The sequence below is a fragment of the Cyanistes caeruleus genome, chromosome 13 (genome assembly GCF_971803275.1).
Source record: "Cyanistes caeruleus chromosome 13, bCyaCae1.hap1.1, whole genome shotgun sequence".
In the NCBI taxonomy this organism is placed as follows: Eukaryota; Metazoa; Chordata; class Aves; order Passeriformes; family Paridae; genus Cyanistes; species Cyanistes caeruleus.
This window is the reverse complement of record NC_141713.1, coordinates 16,267,435-16,281,661: the sequence shown is the minus strand read 5'-3', so window position 1 is coordinate 16,281,661 and position 14,227 is coordinate 16,267,435. Positions and strand designations below refer to the sequence as shown.

The window sequence follows — 14,227 nt, the reverse complement described above, 5'->3', positions numbered from 1 at the left end:
GGGCTGCCTTAAAGGTGAGCACAGATCTTGCACAGGTGCCTACCTGCAATCCCACTGACATAAATAGAATACCATGTAACCACTCGGGTCCTGCAGAATCAGCTCTTGAAGAATTTATGCCCATGTAATTGCTCAGACATGGAAAATGTAATAAATATTAATGTTATTCTCAAGGAAGTTTCCAAAGTAGAAATGCACAGATAAATTTAAACTTATGCATATTTTAATCCATAAAATATAGATTTTTCTTAAAGTGCTGGAGTATTTAAGGTTTATATATAGCCAGTATTCAATACAAATGTTTTCATACTGAGGAAGATTTATGTGGCCATGTATTGTACCTAGAGGTCCAGCACACAGCATCATGTTTACAAGTACATCTTAACCAATACACATCTTTCTTCCCTGAAATATGTAGCACCCAAATAAGCAAATGTTGTCAGTGATGTAGAGGCCCCCCTTGCATTGCAAGTACCAGAGTTGCAGCTCCTCTTATGGTTTGTGCTTCTGTTTCTGCTGCCTGACAGGAAGTCAGTGATCCCAAGGACATTGCCAAAACTCATAAAAGCTTAATAAAAAGTATCCCCTCTGACACAGTAAGGTAGGTAATGGATGGCTACTCCTCTCCCCATGGGCTGAGTTCCCAGAGTGTGGCTCATTCTTTCTGTAGGATTTGTAGTACGATTTTTCACTGCAAAATTTCATCTCAGTGTTTTTTTACTGCTGAGGAGCGACAGAAAAAAGAAGAGGCTACAGACTAACTGGCAGGGAAACTGAACATTGTACAAACTGTTTCTGGTATTTGTTGCCATCCTCAGCCTCCAATGGAGCTAGAAAAGAAATCTCTGTTACAGATTCATCTCTCCTGCCCTTCCAAGGAAAAACTATAAAATCAACCTTCATAAATCCCCAAAAGCTAGAAGCAAAGCAAGGAGAAAAGCCTTGATTTCCCAATTATGATTAACATAAAACACATTTTAAAAGTGTACTGGAGAGGAGTGGTGGTCAAGACTAATGTCTTCAGACTTCTATAACAGAATATATAAATCAAAAGAAAAAAAAAAAGGTTAGAAAATCAATTGTATTAATGAAGGGCTCTGTGGTACAATATTTATTCAGCCTGTTAGGGTTTCTTACAACAGCACCCTTCGTTACCCACTGGTTGTATTTGATTAATGTTGACTTTGTACCCTCCTTTTCCCACATTGATAAAGCTGTACTTCCGCTGAGACTCACAAGGCAGAATTTGTCCTTTGGTAGATGAGAGAGAAAAAGGGAGAACAATAAAAATAATCTTTAGTTTCATCTTTTCCCATTTCCCTGTATCTGGATAGAAGCTGGATATGTGGTTTGTGAGCAGGAGCAGCTTCCAAACAACACAAGGATTTAGGCTTCTTGAATAAGGAAGAAACCTTGGCTTTTGTGGAAATGCTGTTCTTAACCCATTTCATAAAGAACAGAATGGTGAGCTCATCTTTTGAGTCAGAATTCTCAAGCTAACTGCTCTTCAGGTCTCCCTCAGCACACTTTTTGCATCTCATATGAAGTGTAGAAACACATATTTCACACAATATCCATAAGTGTTTTGACAGATGAGATCTGGCAAATTCTTTTCGTACTGATTTGCAATGTTAATTAGAAAGGAAAAAAAAGAACACAACCCCAAAACTTTGGCTTCTGTGCTGAAGCAACAAGTGGGAATTGCAGTGTGGTGGTTGATGTTTGCAGCCTCACTGGAAGGAGAGGCCATGGCTGAGTCCAGCTGAACTCCCCACAGCAATGATGTTTTTGAGCAGTGGGGCAGGAGCATGTGGCACTGTGGGATTATATTTTCAAATTAATTTCTGCCTGGCAGTTTCTTGTGCTTTACAAGTGGATAAATCAGAAATGCCTGGCAGCATTTTGTACTCTGCTGCACGCAGAAAGCAGAAACAAGAGAATATTAGAATATTGAGCTCTTAAACCATTTATTCATTTAAATATTAATGAATACTAGAATTAGAGATGCCCAGGTGCTTGTTCTTCAACCCAGATATATTTATTATGTGGTGTTTTACTTCCATAGTAATTTTTTATAATGTTACATGCATATGTAAATTCGATGCAAGCTGAATAAAAACAAAACAAAATTGTGTGGCTGTTTTCCTTTATTTCTGGTATTGACAGCTAAACTCAGAGTTGAAATGTCTAAATTAAATAGATCACATTCCTGTTTGCAAGATCAGATGTAGGATATTGTGTCTGTAATTCTAGAAAAGAACTATTTGCAAACAACCCATAGAACAAAAATTATTATAAAAGTGATTTCAGATTTTCATTTTCTTCTCAGGTAGCAGTTGAAACTTATAAGAAAACCAACATGACCTTTGGAGTAATATTTTTTCAGTATTATGCCATTTCACTTTTTAACATTTCAATTTTGTTTAATACTTTAAGATTGATACAGTGGTGACACTGCTCTTGAACAGACATTGCTGTGTTTGAGTGATTGCTGTAGCTGAATTCCCACCAGTTGTGTAAAGAGTGCAGATTTCTCCTCTTACCATGCTACATCTAAAATCTGCTCAGCTCCAAGCTTTCAGGTTTTCAGAACAAAAAGCCATTACCATTGCCTAAAAAAACTAACAGAAAATATGCGTGGTGAGGTTTGTTTCTGTGTTTGTTTTCAGTCAGATTGATTGATTTGAGAGGCAATATTGATAAATATTGATGAGCTTGATAAGGCCCTAAAGAGCCCCACTAAATTGGCGCTGGAAGTGGTGGTACAAATGTGAGACACAAAGATTTGAGCAGAAGGAGTGAGGATTTTTCAGGAAATAAGGGGTTTCTTAGCTAACAAATTCCTCCTAGGTTTAACAAGACCGAAGTTCTCCAGTCAGGTCATCTCAGCTCTTGTCTTCCATGGATTCTTATCTAGATCTTGACAAACTGCTGCAGTCCCTAAAAAGGTGCCTGAAGCACACACTGAGATTGTTTTCTGCTTCTAGTATCCCTCATTCTTGTTAGAGAAGGAGCCCAACTGTGATCCTGCTCCAAGCAAGGAAATGTCTTATGTATAAATCATTTGTCCCTTTCCTTTTTTTTATGTTAGGTTGGTACTTTCCATTCAAGAAATTAATCCTTCAAGTATGTGTAAAAGAAAAAGCTTTGGAGAGTTTATGTGTCCATTTTGCTGCCTTGGTGGGGTGGATCCTGTTGTGCTTTGGGGTGCCCATTTCTACAGAGAAATGTGGAAGGGACTATAGAGACCATCTTCTCCTTCTGGTATGTGCAGACATAGTGATCTCTGGGAAAATGCTGAGGATCAGACATTTGAGGAGCACATTTTCTAATATTTATCAAAATCCCAGGGCAGAGCTGCTGCAATGCCACGTGGCCTGTCTCTGGAGGTTGTGGTACAGAATGTGGATTTTGGGTTTGAAAGTCGGTTGTTCAGCGCTGCATCCCTGACAGCAACTGTTGTGTTCTGCAGCCAGGATCACGTCCAGAGAAGCTGCAGTTGCCAGTGACCAACATGGACACCAACCAGACGGGCTTCTGCCCAGGAAACCATTTATACAGCACGGGAACAAACTCAGATCCAGAGACAGAGAGCTCTGAACAGAGGCAGGGTGAGAGGCTTTGAGGGACAGAACCAGGATGGAGTTCAGGGTCAGGAACCACTGGGAGCACAGCAAGGGAGAAACCCCAGGGGCTCAAACCCAATCAGAACTCCCTGGGCTGCCCCTCACAAGGGTCTGGGGTGGGGAAACTCTTCCAGGGCTCTCAGGGCACATCACCTGAGACAGACGTTTTACAATTCACGCTAGCCGGGCTTTACAGCCGCGCCTCTCACTTTAATAATGCTTATCTGAAATAAATCTTCTCCTCCCTGGGCTGGGGGGCACCTCACAAGCCACATTTTCCATCTGTTTCTCTGTCTACAGCCTTTCAGAGCAACATATATCACAGTCTTACTTATTATTTGAAAATAAAAGCCACATCATTTTCTGCACCTAGTCGTGTTCTTAGATTGGAAACAATGCCACCTGCAGCTCTAAGTACCCTCCTTTCTCATTATAACAACATCCTTAAAACCCAGGCATTTTAGGTGTTACCAAAAGATGTTATCTAGAGATGCCTGCTATAGTTAATGTTGCATCAGCGTTTTTATTTTAAATACCTTTTTCTCAGGCCTATAAACAGGCCATAAAAACTTAGGTGAGGCAGCCACTTTATATAGGAAAATTTTGAACTGTTGGCGAAATTTGATGTTAAAGAAACTGTCAAGCATTGCTAAACTACCTATCAATAGAAACATCTCTTATCTATTGTTTTAAATATAAGGGAAGGTTGAGATTTGGAGGAAGTTAATGTTAAGCAATCTCCTGCACTGCTGGAAATCTAGCAACAGCAGAGTGGTGTTGAGGCTGCCTGAGCTGATTTTTGCCTACCACAACGAGAGATGCACTGGGTAAGAGAAACAAATCTTCGAGAGGGATAAAGCAGACCTGTGAGATGTAGTCTAGGCTTAATTTCTGTGAATCAAACTGGAAAAGGATGCAGTTCAAACCTAAACTGATTAGTTTGATTCCCCTCTGTTTTTAATTGAATACTAAACAAATGAGTTGTTAATGACATTTAACTCAGATAAGAAAAGTGTTTGACAAGCAAGCAGAAAGGTCATTAAAATAATTTAAGTCCTTTCCAGAAGCTTTGTAGGCAATTGTCCTTGTTGTTGTGGCATTGGCAGACAAGCCTGACATCTGCAAGTGTGTATCTGCTGCATATACAGATCCCTAGGATGTGCAGATGTGCTTCAGTTCACCTATTTTTCAAAACTAAGGCTCAACATCCTCTCTGTTCAGGATATTTTGGCACTCCTGGTTGTTAGATTTTGCTTTCCAATATGTGTTATCCGACAAACTTAGGTTGAACCACCTTCAGGTCTTCTTAAAATGCTGTTCTGAGAAATTGCACAGTAACTGATGGGTAACTCACTTCTCACTGGATTAGTGCATTAGGGAAGAGAGGACTGCTGCCAAACATGGACTCCTAAATCCTCACTTTTGCCGTGAATTTCATGACTATGTCCACATTTCTGTCCTTGAAAGGGTTCTGTTCCATGGCACATGCTGCATTTCTGCTGGACTATTGGGAATATTCAACAAAGCAGGAAAAGCTGTCTGTTATACAGGACCCTCTTTAGCTATTGACATCTGTCTCTCTGTCTGGCACTGCAATGAACTATTTTGGAAAGGATATCCTGAACCTGCAGCCAAAGTGTTGTGCAGCAGCAAGTCTAATCTTAGTTATTACTCTGGGAGCTCCTTTCTGTTTGCTATTCTGCAATTTTGAAGATTGCACCTTCAGTTAGAATCTGCTCTCACACTGCTCAAATTGAAGATACTTTTGTTCCACCGGAGCTATTTCTGTAGGGCAGCAAGGAGCTGTGCATTCCCTGAGAAAGCCTTTTACCATGAAAGACATCCTACACAGAGGCCTCTGATGTCCTGTCTCAGGAAGAAGGCTGTCTTTTCAGGCTTTTCTGCCTCATCAATCTTCATTGTCTAACCTGGTACACCCAGACCTGAGCTCCTAATGTCTTCCAAAAACTGAATGAAAGGATGAGGCCACTGTTGGTCCTGTCAGCTCTACTTTGTAAAGGGCAATTAGATGGCAAACCAATTAGTTTGGGAAATATATTGAATATATTTATAATGTATATAATATGTTGATAGGCACATCTCCATTGTATCTACTGCATCCAATGCAGTGTCAGAGTCAGAGCTGCCCTCGTTATATGTTTTGAATACAATTTGGGTGTTACAAAAAGCTTTCATGCAACTCATATTGGTCACAGTAGAAATAGAATAGTAGTTTCAACACAAGTAAAAACCTGTCTTTGGTTATCAGAATTATCCTATTCAAATTAAAGTGTTGTTCCTCAAGAATAAATGGTGTGACAAAGCTGTTACTTTTTTGCTTTATATTAAAGTCATTTTCAGAGCACGAGCACATCCCAGTATGAATATGCATTCTGAATGTCCTTTCTCTGTACATTCTAGTAAGAAATGAGATATATGTGCTTCAGAGAGACATACACAACAGTAATATAATGCCATCCTTCAGTCCTCAGCTACAGCAGCTATACTTAACCTCCAATACAAAGCAAATTGCAGAGTCCAGTGAATTAGAGATCACTACGGGTCAAAGAGAATTTGCTTTAATATCATGATGGTTCTCTTTGTTCTCAACAGATGACACATTGAAATAAGAAATAAAAGACTGCTGTGAGCTGGTTTCCAGCCATGAGATATTCCTCCATGGAATCCCATCATTATGCATGTTAGAAATACTGAGATTTTTTCTCAGCCACAGTGACATAAGGGAAAGGCCTTGAAGAAGATTCCCAAGGATGTGGGTCCTGCTCCATTGTTTCACCAGTGACCTAATATGTGAAAACCCAGACCCCAGAGACTTTTGTGCTCTCTGCATCTCTGTATCTCTCTTTATCTTCTCATTCTGTCTGGGTAGTGCCCGTGTCAAAAACCACCATGGTGTTTGTGTGTTGTACTGGAAAAATGACATGTGCTCCCATAAAATTACCTTTTTTAAATATTAAAAATCTTTTTTTTCTACATGGATATTGTACAGCTGCGAATATTCAATTGTCCTGTTGCCAGCTGCTGGAATAACATGGTCCCCAAATTATGATAAATGAACTCAGGTCTGCAGACTTTCTGAAGGCTCTTTGGGCTTCTTCAGCAATTTTCTTTAGCTGGGCCTGTACCAGTTCTCCTGTCAGTCCTTTGACTTGCACAGATTAACAGGCACACACACAGACATGCCAGATTTTGATTGCTGATCCTGAAACTGTATCAGTAACAAATCATTAATAATCCTCTGAATCAAGGCAGGAATGAGGAGTCTGCAGCTCTGGGTACTGACTTATAAAGTGTATTTGAAACACTTTAAGGGAGCCTCATCTCCAGAACCTGCTGAACCTGAAAAGTTTGCTCCTTATGTAGGGATATGCATACTCAAGCTGCATGGATGCTGATGCTTCTCTGCTGTCTGGGGACTTCTAAAAGTTGAAATGTAAAGGGCTTACAAATTATGTAAAAGGATGCTATTCTCTTCGTGCTTGCTTCTCAGTAAACAAAAAAACAGAGGAAAATGAGATTTGCTATATCTATTCTCAATCCCATGTTCTTTTTAGATTGCACTCACTTCCAAAGTCCAGTCCAGCAGTGTGTAGTAACTTGGTGGTTTTTGAAATATTGGTCCTAAAATACTCCTACTTAAGCTTGAATCTAAAAAACCTCCAAATTATTTAAAGTGGCACATGCCAAACATACAGCTTAGTTTATTTTTAAGTTCCTTTCTTTTCTTTCTTTCTGTCATACCCTGTCTTCTGTTGAGGTTTTATATTCCTGAGAAAATCATTTTTCCTGTCCCTCAATACTGTAGGAAGTACAAAGACATTTTTCTGATTAGCTGTGCACGGTGGGGATGAGTTAAGATCAGTAAGAAGTGTGCTAGAAAATACAGATACATGTGTGTGTACTTCCACTGGTCTGGTTTCAGATGGACTCTCACACTCTCTGTCCTTGTCGTTCTGCCTTCCTCTGCTTTACAGTCAGTGTTAGATTATGTGAGCAGACTTTAAATTCAAATGAAAGTGCTTTTACACTGAGCAAGAGGACAAAAAGCAGAACACTTGGCTCTGTTGATGTTTTGATCTTACTTTATGCTACTTTTTACTTTTTAAAGACAAAAGTATCTGTTTGATTAAAAACTTTTTCTCTCCTTTGACAAATAGTAGTTCAAGAGTGCCTCTCTTGAGTTTATTTTCTGAGCCTGGTTTCAGATAAAATTATGGTGAGTTGGATGGCAAAACATGAAGCTGTGAGGTTTTGTCAGATAACCTGAAGGTCTTCTCCAAGGATAAGTCTGGCACAAATGGCTCAATGCAGCACAAGGGAGAGCTTTGTTTTCTGCCTCTGTTCAAACCATGCCATGTAAGCTGCTTCCAGAAACAGGGAATGAAACTGGATAATTTGTATGCTCCAGTACAGCAAACCCAGCAACTGCAAAAAGAAGTGTTAGATCTGTTTGTTTTTTCCCTTTCTCTCTGAAAACACACACTGTGGTGATGCTGATTTACTTTGAAGTGTTCTATCACAAAGTAGTTTAGCAAAAGAAGCATCAGTGAGGCCTACATTCTTGCCTATGTAAGTTTTTGCACGTATTTTGCCACTTGAGTCCTTAAACTTGGTTAAAAAGCTTTCTGTGAGACCCTTGGTTTTGCAGAAGAATTGACTTTCTGAAAGGAGCTGCTGCTTGGCTCATGCAGGAGATGTTTTTGCAGTGCAAATGCTGCTCTCATTTGTACCTGTGCCACTCTGGCTTTCCCAGAAGTTGCACTGGTGTAAGTGGTGTCAGAGTTTGAAGCCCATGAGGTTGCTCAGCTGGGCCAAGGACCTGCACTTGGCAGTGCTGGCACTGCTTTGTGGCCAATACAAGCCTTTGGCTGAAAAAGGACCCAGTCCCTGAGCAGTTCCTGAGATGCTCCAGAACAGGATTGTTCTCTAGTGACATGTGAACCTAAGGATATAGATAACTCCTTCAGAATCATACAGAATCTGTAGCACAATACTGATGAAAGGCAGATGAAATCCCAACATAAGCAGAGGTGAGACTGAAAATCCATGCAGAGATGATCTGTTGAGTAAGAAGGTACCATCTTCACAGTGTCACATCTCAAGGGTAGAACTGCATGTCAAATATCTTAAAACCTACAGGAAAACACCACCTGGATATGTAACAAACGGACAGGTTTATTCTGGGATGACAGTATTTTGGAGACAGAATCTTCCTGGGTCTTTGTGATGTTTTCTTTAATCATTCTTCCACAGCTTTCCTGGTAATCTGGGAAAATCTCTAAGAAACTCCTTGTTTGGTTCTACTGGACTTTTTTCTCCCAAATGAAGAAAGTTCTAATATTTTTCAGTTGGCTTTTAAAGGTGTTTTTAATTTGCTTCTTTGGCAGTAAAAAAAAACATTTTTACAGGCATGGATGAAGCAAAAATTTCTGATATATTTCTGGCCAGTATTCTTCTCTGATATTTTACTTTAAGGTGACCTCATCATGCCCTGGTATGAAACTCATTAGCTGGGAGCTTTTTGGCTGTAAGATGGCAGAGGAGAGGGTTATGTATTAACTACTCCTAATGACTGGGCTGCCAGGGAAGGCTACTGTCCACAGTGATTGACAGGTAGAATAAAGTCTACATAATTCATTCTCCCAAAGCAGAAATAAAATAAAAAGGGTTCAAGTATTTCTTGGGGAAAAAATTATTCTAAACTAAAGATCTCTCGTTCTTTTCTTTCTTCTTGTATCTCTAAGTTCGTAGTCTCAGCACAGTAAGCAGCAGCAAATGAGTAGTTTCTGGATGCTTCCCTGGACTGGGGAGTTTTTCTCTTTATATTTGTTTCATTTTTTCATGTAATTTGCACTTTTTTTCCCAACAGTTGCTTCATGAGTTTATGTAGCTAAGTACAAAGATTTTCTGTAAATGGAAGCATGTTCCTTTCCATCTTGTACTGGTAGAAAAAAGGAGAGAAACTCAGACCTACCTGTCAGCTGCTCAGAGATTAAGAGAAGAAGCAGCTCTGTCTATTTGCAGCGCTTGCTGTGCTCCAAGGCTGGGCTGTGCACTCCAACAGCTGGTGGAGATGGAAGAAGCAGGAGGGGTGGCCATCCGCCACTCATCTGGGGCTCACTGGCACATATCTGATGTTGTGGCTGAGTATTTCCACTATTGCTCTGTTTCTAGAGAGATTTGAAAAATTAATGTAAGATATTGTCCACTAATTTTCAGGATTTTTGCAGGTTTTCAGAAGCAGGAACCTCAAACTTGTAAGTGATGAGTAAGGGCCTTTCAGTGTATGCAGCAGTTCAAGTGGAGTCAGCTGAAATCAGTGGGAACAGCCAGGCCCTCAGCAGTTTGGTAAATGAGGGCCATTACTTAAGGTAGGCCAGTGGTGTATTTAGAAGTGAGCCTGAGGGAAATCTGTTTCCCTTCCTTTTAATGATTCCAGTTCATCTACAGAGAAATGCAACCCTATTTCTATAGAGAAGGGGAGGCATAAGCGGAAAAACTTTCCCAAAGTAATTTATTTTTACTCCTACTTTTTCAGTTAAGGCTTTAAAGGGGAGATCTTCCTGCATTTGAAAAAGATGCAGGGAAGCATGACAGCTCTTCTCTCTATCTCCTCTTTTGTGGTGTTTTGTTTCTTCCTGTAGGTTCCACCAGAAAGCTGTGCTGTAAAAGGTCTTCTCCAAGAGGTACAGAATTGCTGTATGAATGTTCATATTGACAGCTGAGAGTCTCAGATAAATGAACAGGAGCCTGAGGCTGTGCAGAGCATTAAGGGCAGGCATTTCCTGGCTACTGCCTCTCCCTTTGGGAACTGTGCTGTTTCCAGACAACTGGAAAACAGGCTCCTCGACCTTGGGGTGAGCAGGCAAAAGGCAAGGCTTGGAACTGATCCCGTCCAGGCTGTTCACCTGTACAGCCACTGCCAATTTTCAGTGGTTTGAGGTGAAGCACGTTCTGTGGCCTCTGTGTCCTCACATTACGAGGCCAAGCTTCTAAGTGGATCTCGGGATATTGTGGTGCTGTATGCCTGGGAAGGACGTGGAAATTGGATATGATGTACACCTGCTGCTGCTCAAGTGAGCCCCCCTGACCACAGAAGGAGCCTTTCCATTTATGGAAGAGGTTCAAGTGTATGAGTGGCCCCATCTCTATTAGCATGGCAATACCCACCAGTTTCATTTAAAACATTTACTTAAATACTTTTCTGGCTTAGGACTGTGCATCATTCAAGTTACGTGGTTTTTGAAGGGGATAGCAGTTCTGTGTTCTTAAGGTAGTTCAAAGTCTGAAGTCTTTGGAAAACTGTTTTGTTAATAGACACTACAAGTATGTTTAAATAATGTCACAGCAGGAGATGAGCTGTCTACAAACTTGGTGCTGGGAAGTAAATAAGATAGGATTGGATCAATACTGGCTAGATTTGTTTCTTCCCACACCTGCTTTATCTAAGATTATCAAAGCCAACAGCAATGATACCTCTTCAGTTACTGTCACTAGGAAAGACTAGCGGATACATTCCAGCTGTTTGGCCTCAGATTTCACTGTCTCTGCTGGAATACAGCACTGATCTAAAACCCTGAGACAAGACAGAAGGACATCCCAGCTGTCTGAGACAAGCTGGCACAAAGTAAACTATTGTGGACCTCCTTGCTGAGAACACAGTAGCCAAAACTATGGAGTGGCTGCTACAAGATGGAGTGGGAAGGTAATGAAATGCAGCCAGAGGTAGCTGTAGCATAGCATATAAATTGGCTTAAAACAGGGGGGAAGGATTGAAGGACTTTCCCAGAGTGAATGATCTCATAAGTTATTGATTTGGGCAGCGGTTTATTTAAACATTAAAACTCTGAATGAAGCAAGTAACCCTGAAGAAAAATGTGTCAGGTGTAGAACTTGTTACAGCTAACTGGTTAGCCTCTGAGGACTTTGTAAACTGTCCAGATATATTTATTATAGGAAATATTTTCTTGAGGAAAAAATAGACTGTTACCTCCTCCAGAGTATGCAGCGGTATTTTCTGATGCGAATGCTTGATTTCTGTGGTCTGTTACCATTACAGTTACTGTGTGACTGTGCTCAAGATTTTTTAACAACCTTTCTTTGTTTCACAGGGAAGGAGAATAAAAAATAAAAACTTAAGGAAAAGAAAAATGACTGCAACAGTTATATCATTACCCATGCAGGGGTATGACTACTCTTAGTGCTCTCTCTGTGAAGGGTCCCAGCAATACAGAGGCACTTAGAAGGAACCTGTCATGCAGCAATTAAAGGGGGCTTCAGGACAAGGATTGACACTGCATATTCCTGCATTCCTCATGGCTCTTGGAAAGCTGCAGATAATAAATCCCTCAGACTTAGAGGTTTTCTACCAAACAAGATTGGTAAAATCAAAGTAAGACATTTAGGAGTGGCAGAGGTTATGGGGAAAACTTACTTTGTACTTACTAAGGACCAGATCTGCAGTTCCTTACAAAGCAAAAGGAAGGGATGGAGGAGAAACAAGAGAAACAGGCTCCCTCTACCCTGATGACAAGAGTACAGCTGGTTCATCCACAGATGGTTCCAGAGTTTCTGTGGGTGCCCTGCTCATGGATGGAGTGTTGATTTTAGCTCCTGCCTATCCAGTCCCTGTTTTGACACCACAGACCAAGCTGAGTCCCCTCAAATGTGACACACCTTGAAGTTGTCTCCACGTGTGCATGCAAGAGAGGGGACACTTAGCTAGGCTAGTATCAAACTCAAACTTGTGATACCTGCAGTATTTCTGTTATTTTCTTGGCTATATGAGCTTTGTGGAGGCTAATGAGCTCATGCAGTCAGCTATAACTGCATTAAATGGTCTCCCAGGTTTTGCAAGTCTCAAATGATTCTTCATGTCCATTTTCCTGATTACCCTACAATTCCTATTCATTCATTGCAAAAGTCAGGTATTCTGAGAGCTGCTGCTGCTCAGACCTTCTAAGCACAGCTTGCAGCTAGAACTGTCACACACTAGTGGAATCCAAGACCAATTCAGCCAGTCCTGCAACATGTTTATAAATAGGAGCCTTTCACAGCAGTTGAATCCTTGTTTGCATTGTTTTTGAACATCTCACAGGTGTGTCTTTTCTCTTGCTTTTAACAGACTTACTGAATGAGAAATGGTCAGCAATTTACTGCACAGAAGGAATAGGAGCAGCAAATAGGTTATAAGCACCACAACACCTGCAGTTTGTATGAGTTGAGTGGACAAAGTAAGGGTGATTGGCACGTGGTGTAGAAATGGCTGATGCTAAGCTGATCATTTTGGAGCTATAGCTTGTCTGGGTTAGTTTACTCCCAGTAGTGGAGTGGCTGCTGTCCAGATTGTGTGGTTCCTTTCCCCTAGTTAGCAGAAACACCCATGCACCCTACCTTTTCCCCCTCTACCCCAAAAAAAATAAAAATTGCACTGTGTTGTCTGTCAGAGGACTGCATTTCTTTGTTGTGTTAGTGGGTACCAAGTTCAGGAGTTTGCTGTTGGCATTGCAGCTGTGTGAGTACAAATCTTGCTACCTTAAATCAGATTTTATTATGTCCTTCATTACTTGATAAATATAATACAGTGAACACTAAATCAATAAATTCTGGCTGTCCCTGTACCAATTGCTGTAAATCCAACAAACCAGACATTCAGTTTCATTTCAAAAAGAGAAACTTAAACAGGAGAGCACATAACCATCCTCTCTGTGACCTGTACTGAGAGCTCTGTTGGCACAATAAAGGTATTGCAGGAGCATGGTCCCTGCTCTGTTTGAACAGTGTTGCTTGGCTGGGTTTGTAAGGTTGTCTTTGTTTTTTTGCTCTGCTGGTGCTAGAAAGCATAAACTTACACAGTTCACACAGGGTGCTGTGATCCCTCTATTTTATAATAATACTATGTTTAAATTTATTGGGATTTATCTTACTAAATGATGCTGTTCTAGGAAGACAGGGAACAGGGGACACCAAAGAACAATTAAAATGTATCTGTCATGGATTCCACCTTAAATTTCTGGTAGGTATTCTACTGCAATTCTGCATCCCTGGAGGTTTTGTTGTTTAAATATTTAAGCAATAAAAATTACTAAAGCTGTAAGAATGATGTCTCATAATATTCAGTGACCTGAAGATAAGCTGTATCAGCCCCCAAGAAGGTAAAGGAAAGACTTGCTTGTAGAAGGTGAAATACAGTCTCACTAAAGCTGTGTAGGTGAAATCACCCTTAAGATTCTCTTATGTTAGAATATGTTATCTGACAGGACAGGTCTGGAAAATGCCTGTTGTCTTAACTAATTAAGATACATATTTTGACAGGGCAGGTATCATATATCATCTGAGCAAGTTGTACACAAGCTAATAATTCCATTTTTCCAAGCAAAGCTAACTGTGCAGTGCAAAAAAGACCTGTCACAGGAAAATGTCAACATAGCAGAGGAGCTGGAAATCAGTTGGAACACATTTTGAGGCCCCAGACCAGCCTCTTTGTCTAGCTGACTGTACGTACAAAGCCTCAGCCCAGGAGAATATAGTCTGTTTGTACATTTTTGCACATTGCAAAAGCAATTGATGCTGTCCTCTTC

General features: G+C 40.5%; 1 protein-coding gene and 1 long non-coding RNA gene across 9 annotated transcripts in view; one reads left to right on the top strand and one right to left on the bottom strand.

Annotated features, from left to right (window-relative positions):
- Positions 1 to 2,129: 2,129 nt before the first annotated feature.
- LOC147650731 (uncharacterized) overlaps positions 2,130 to 14,227 on the bottom strand; it is a 56,764-nt gene continuing 44,666 nt past the window's right edge. For 5 of the 8 annotated variants that reach the window (XR_015275873.1, XR_015275874.1, XM_086849333.1 and 2 more), the window contains 2 exons: positions 9,622 to 9,817; positions 2,130 to 6,855 (listed from right to left, as the gene is read on the bottom strand). Coding sequence is in view for 4 of the 8 variants with exons in the window: in XM_086849333.1 (XP_086705459.1) it covers positions 9,662 to 9,817 (156 nt within the window). In the remaining 4 variants the exon portion in view is untranslated. Of the gene's footprint in view, positions 6,856 to 7,363; positions 9,818 to 14,227 lie in introns of those variants that run through there. The other 3 variants (XM_086849331.1, XR_015275872.1, XR_015275875.1) reach the window with 3 other exon arrangements.
- Positions 10,299 to 11,798, top strand: LOC147650732 (uncharacterized). The gene is made up of 2 exons (XR_015275886.1): positions 10,299 to 10,333; positions 11,759 to 11,798. It is a non-coding gene; the product is annotated as an uncharacterized LOC147650732 (long non-coding RNA).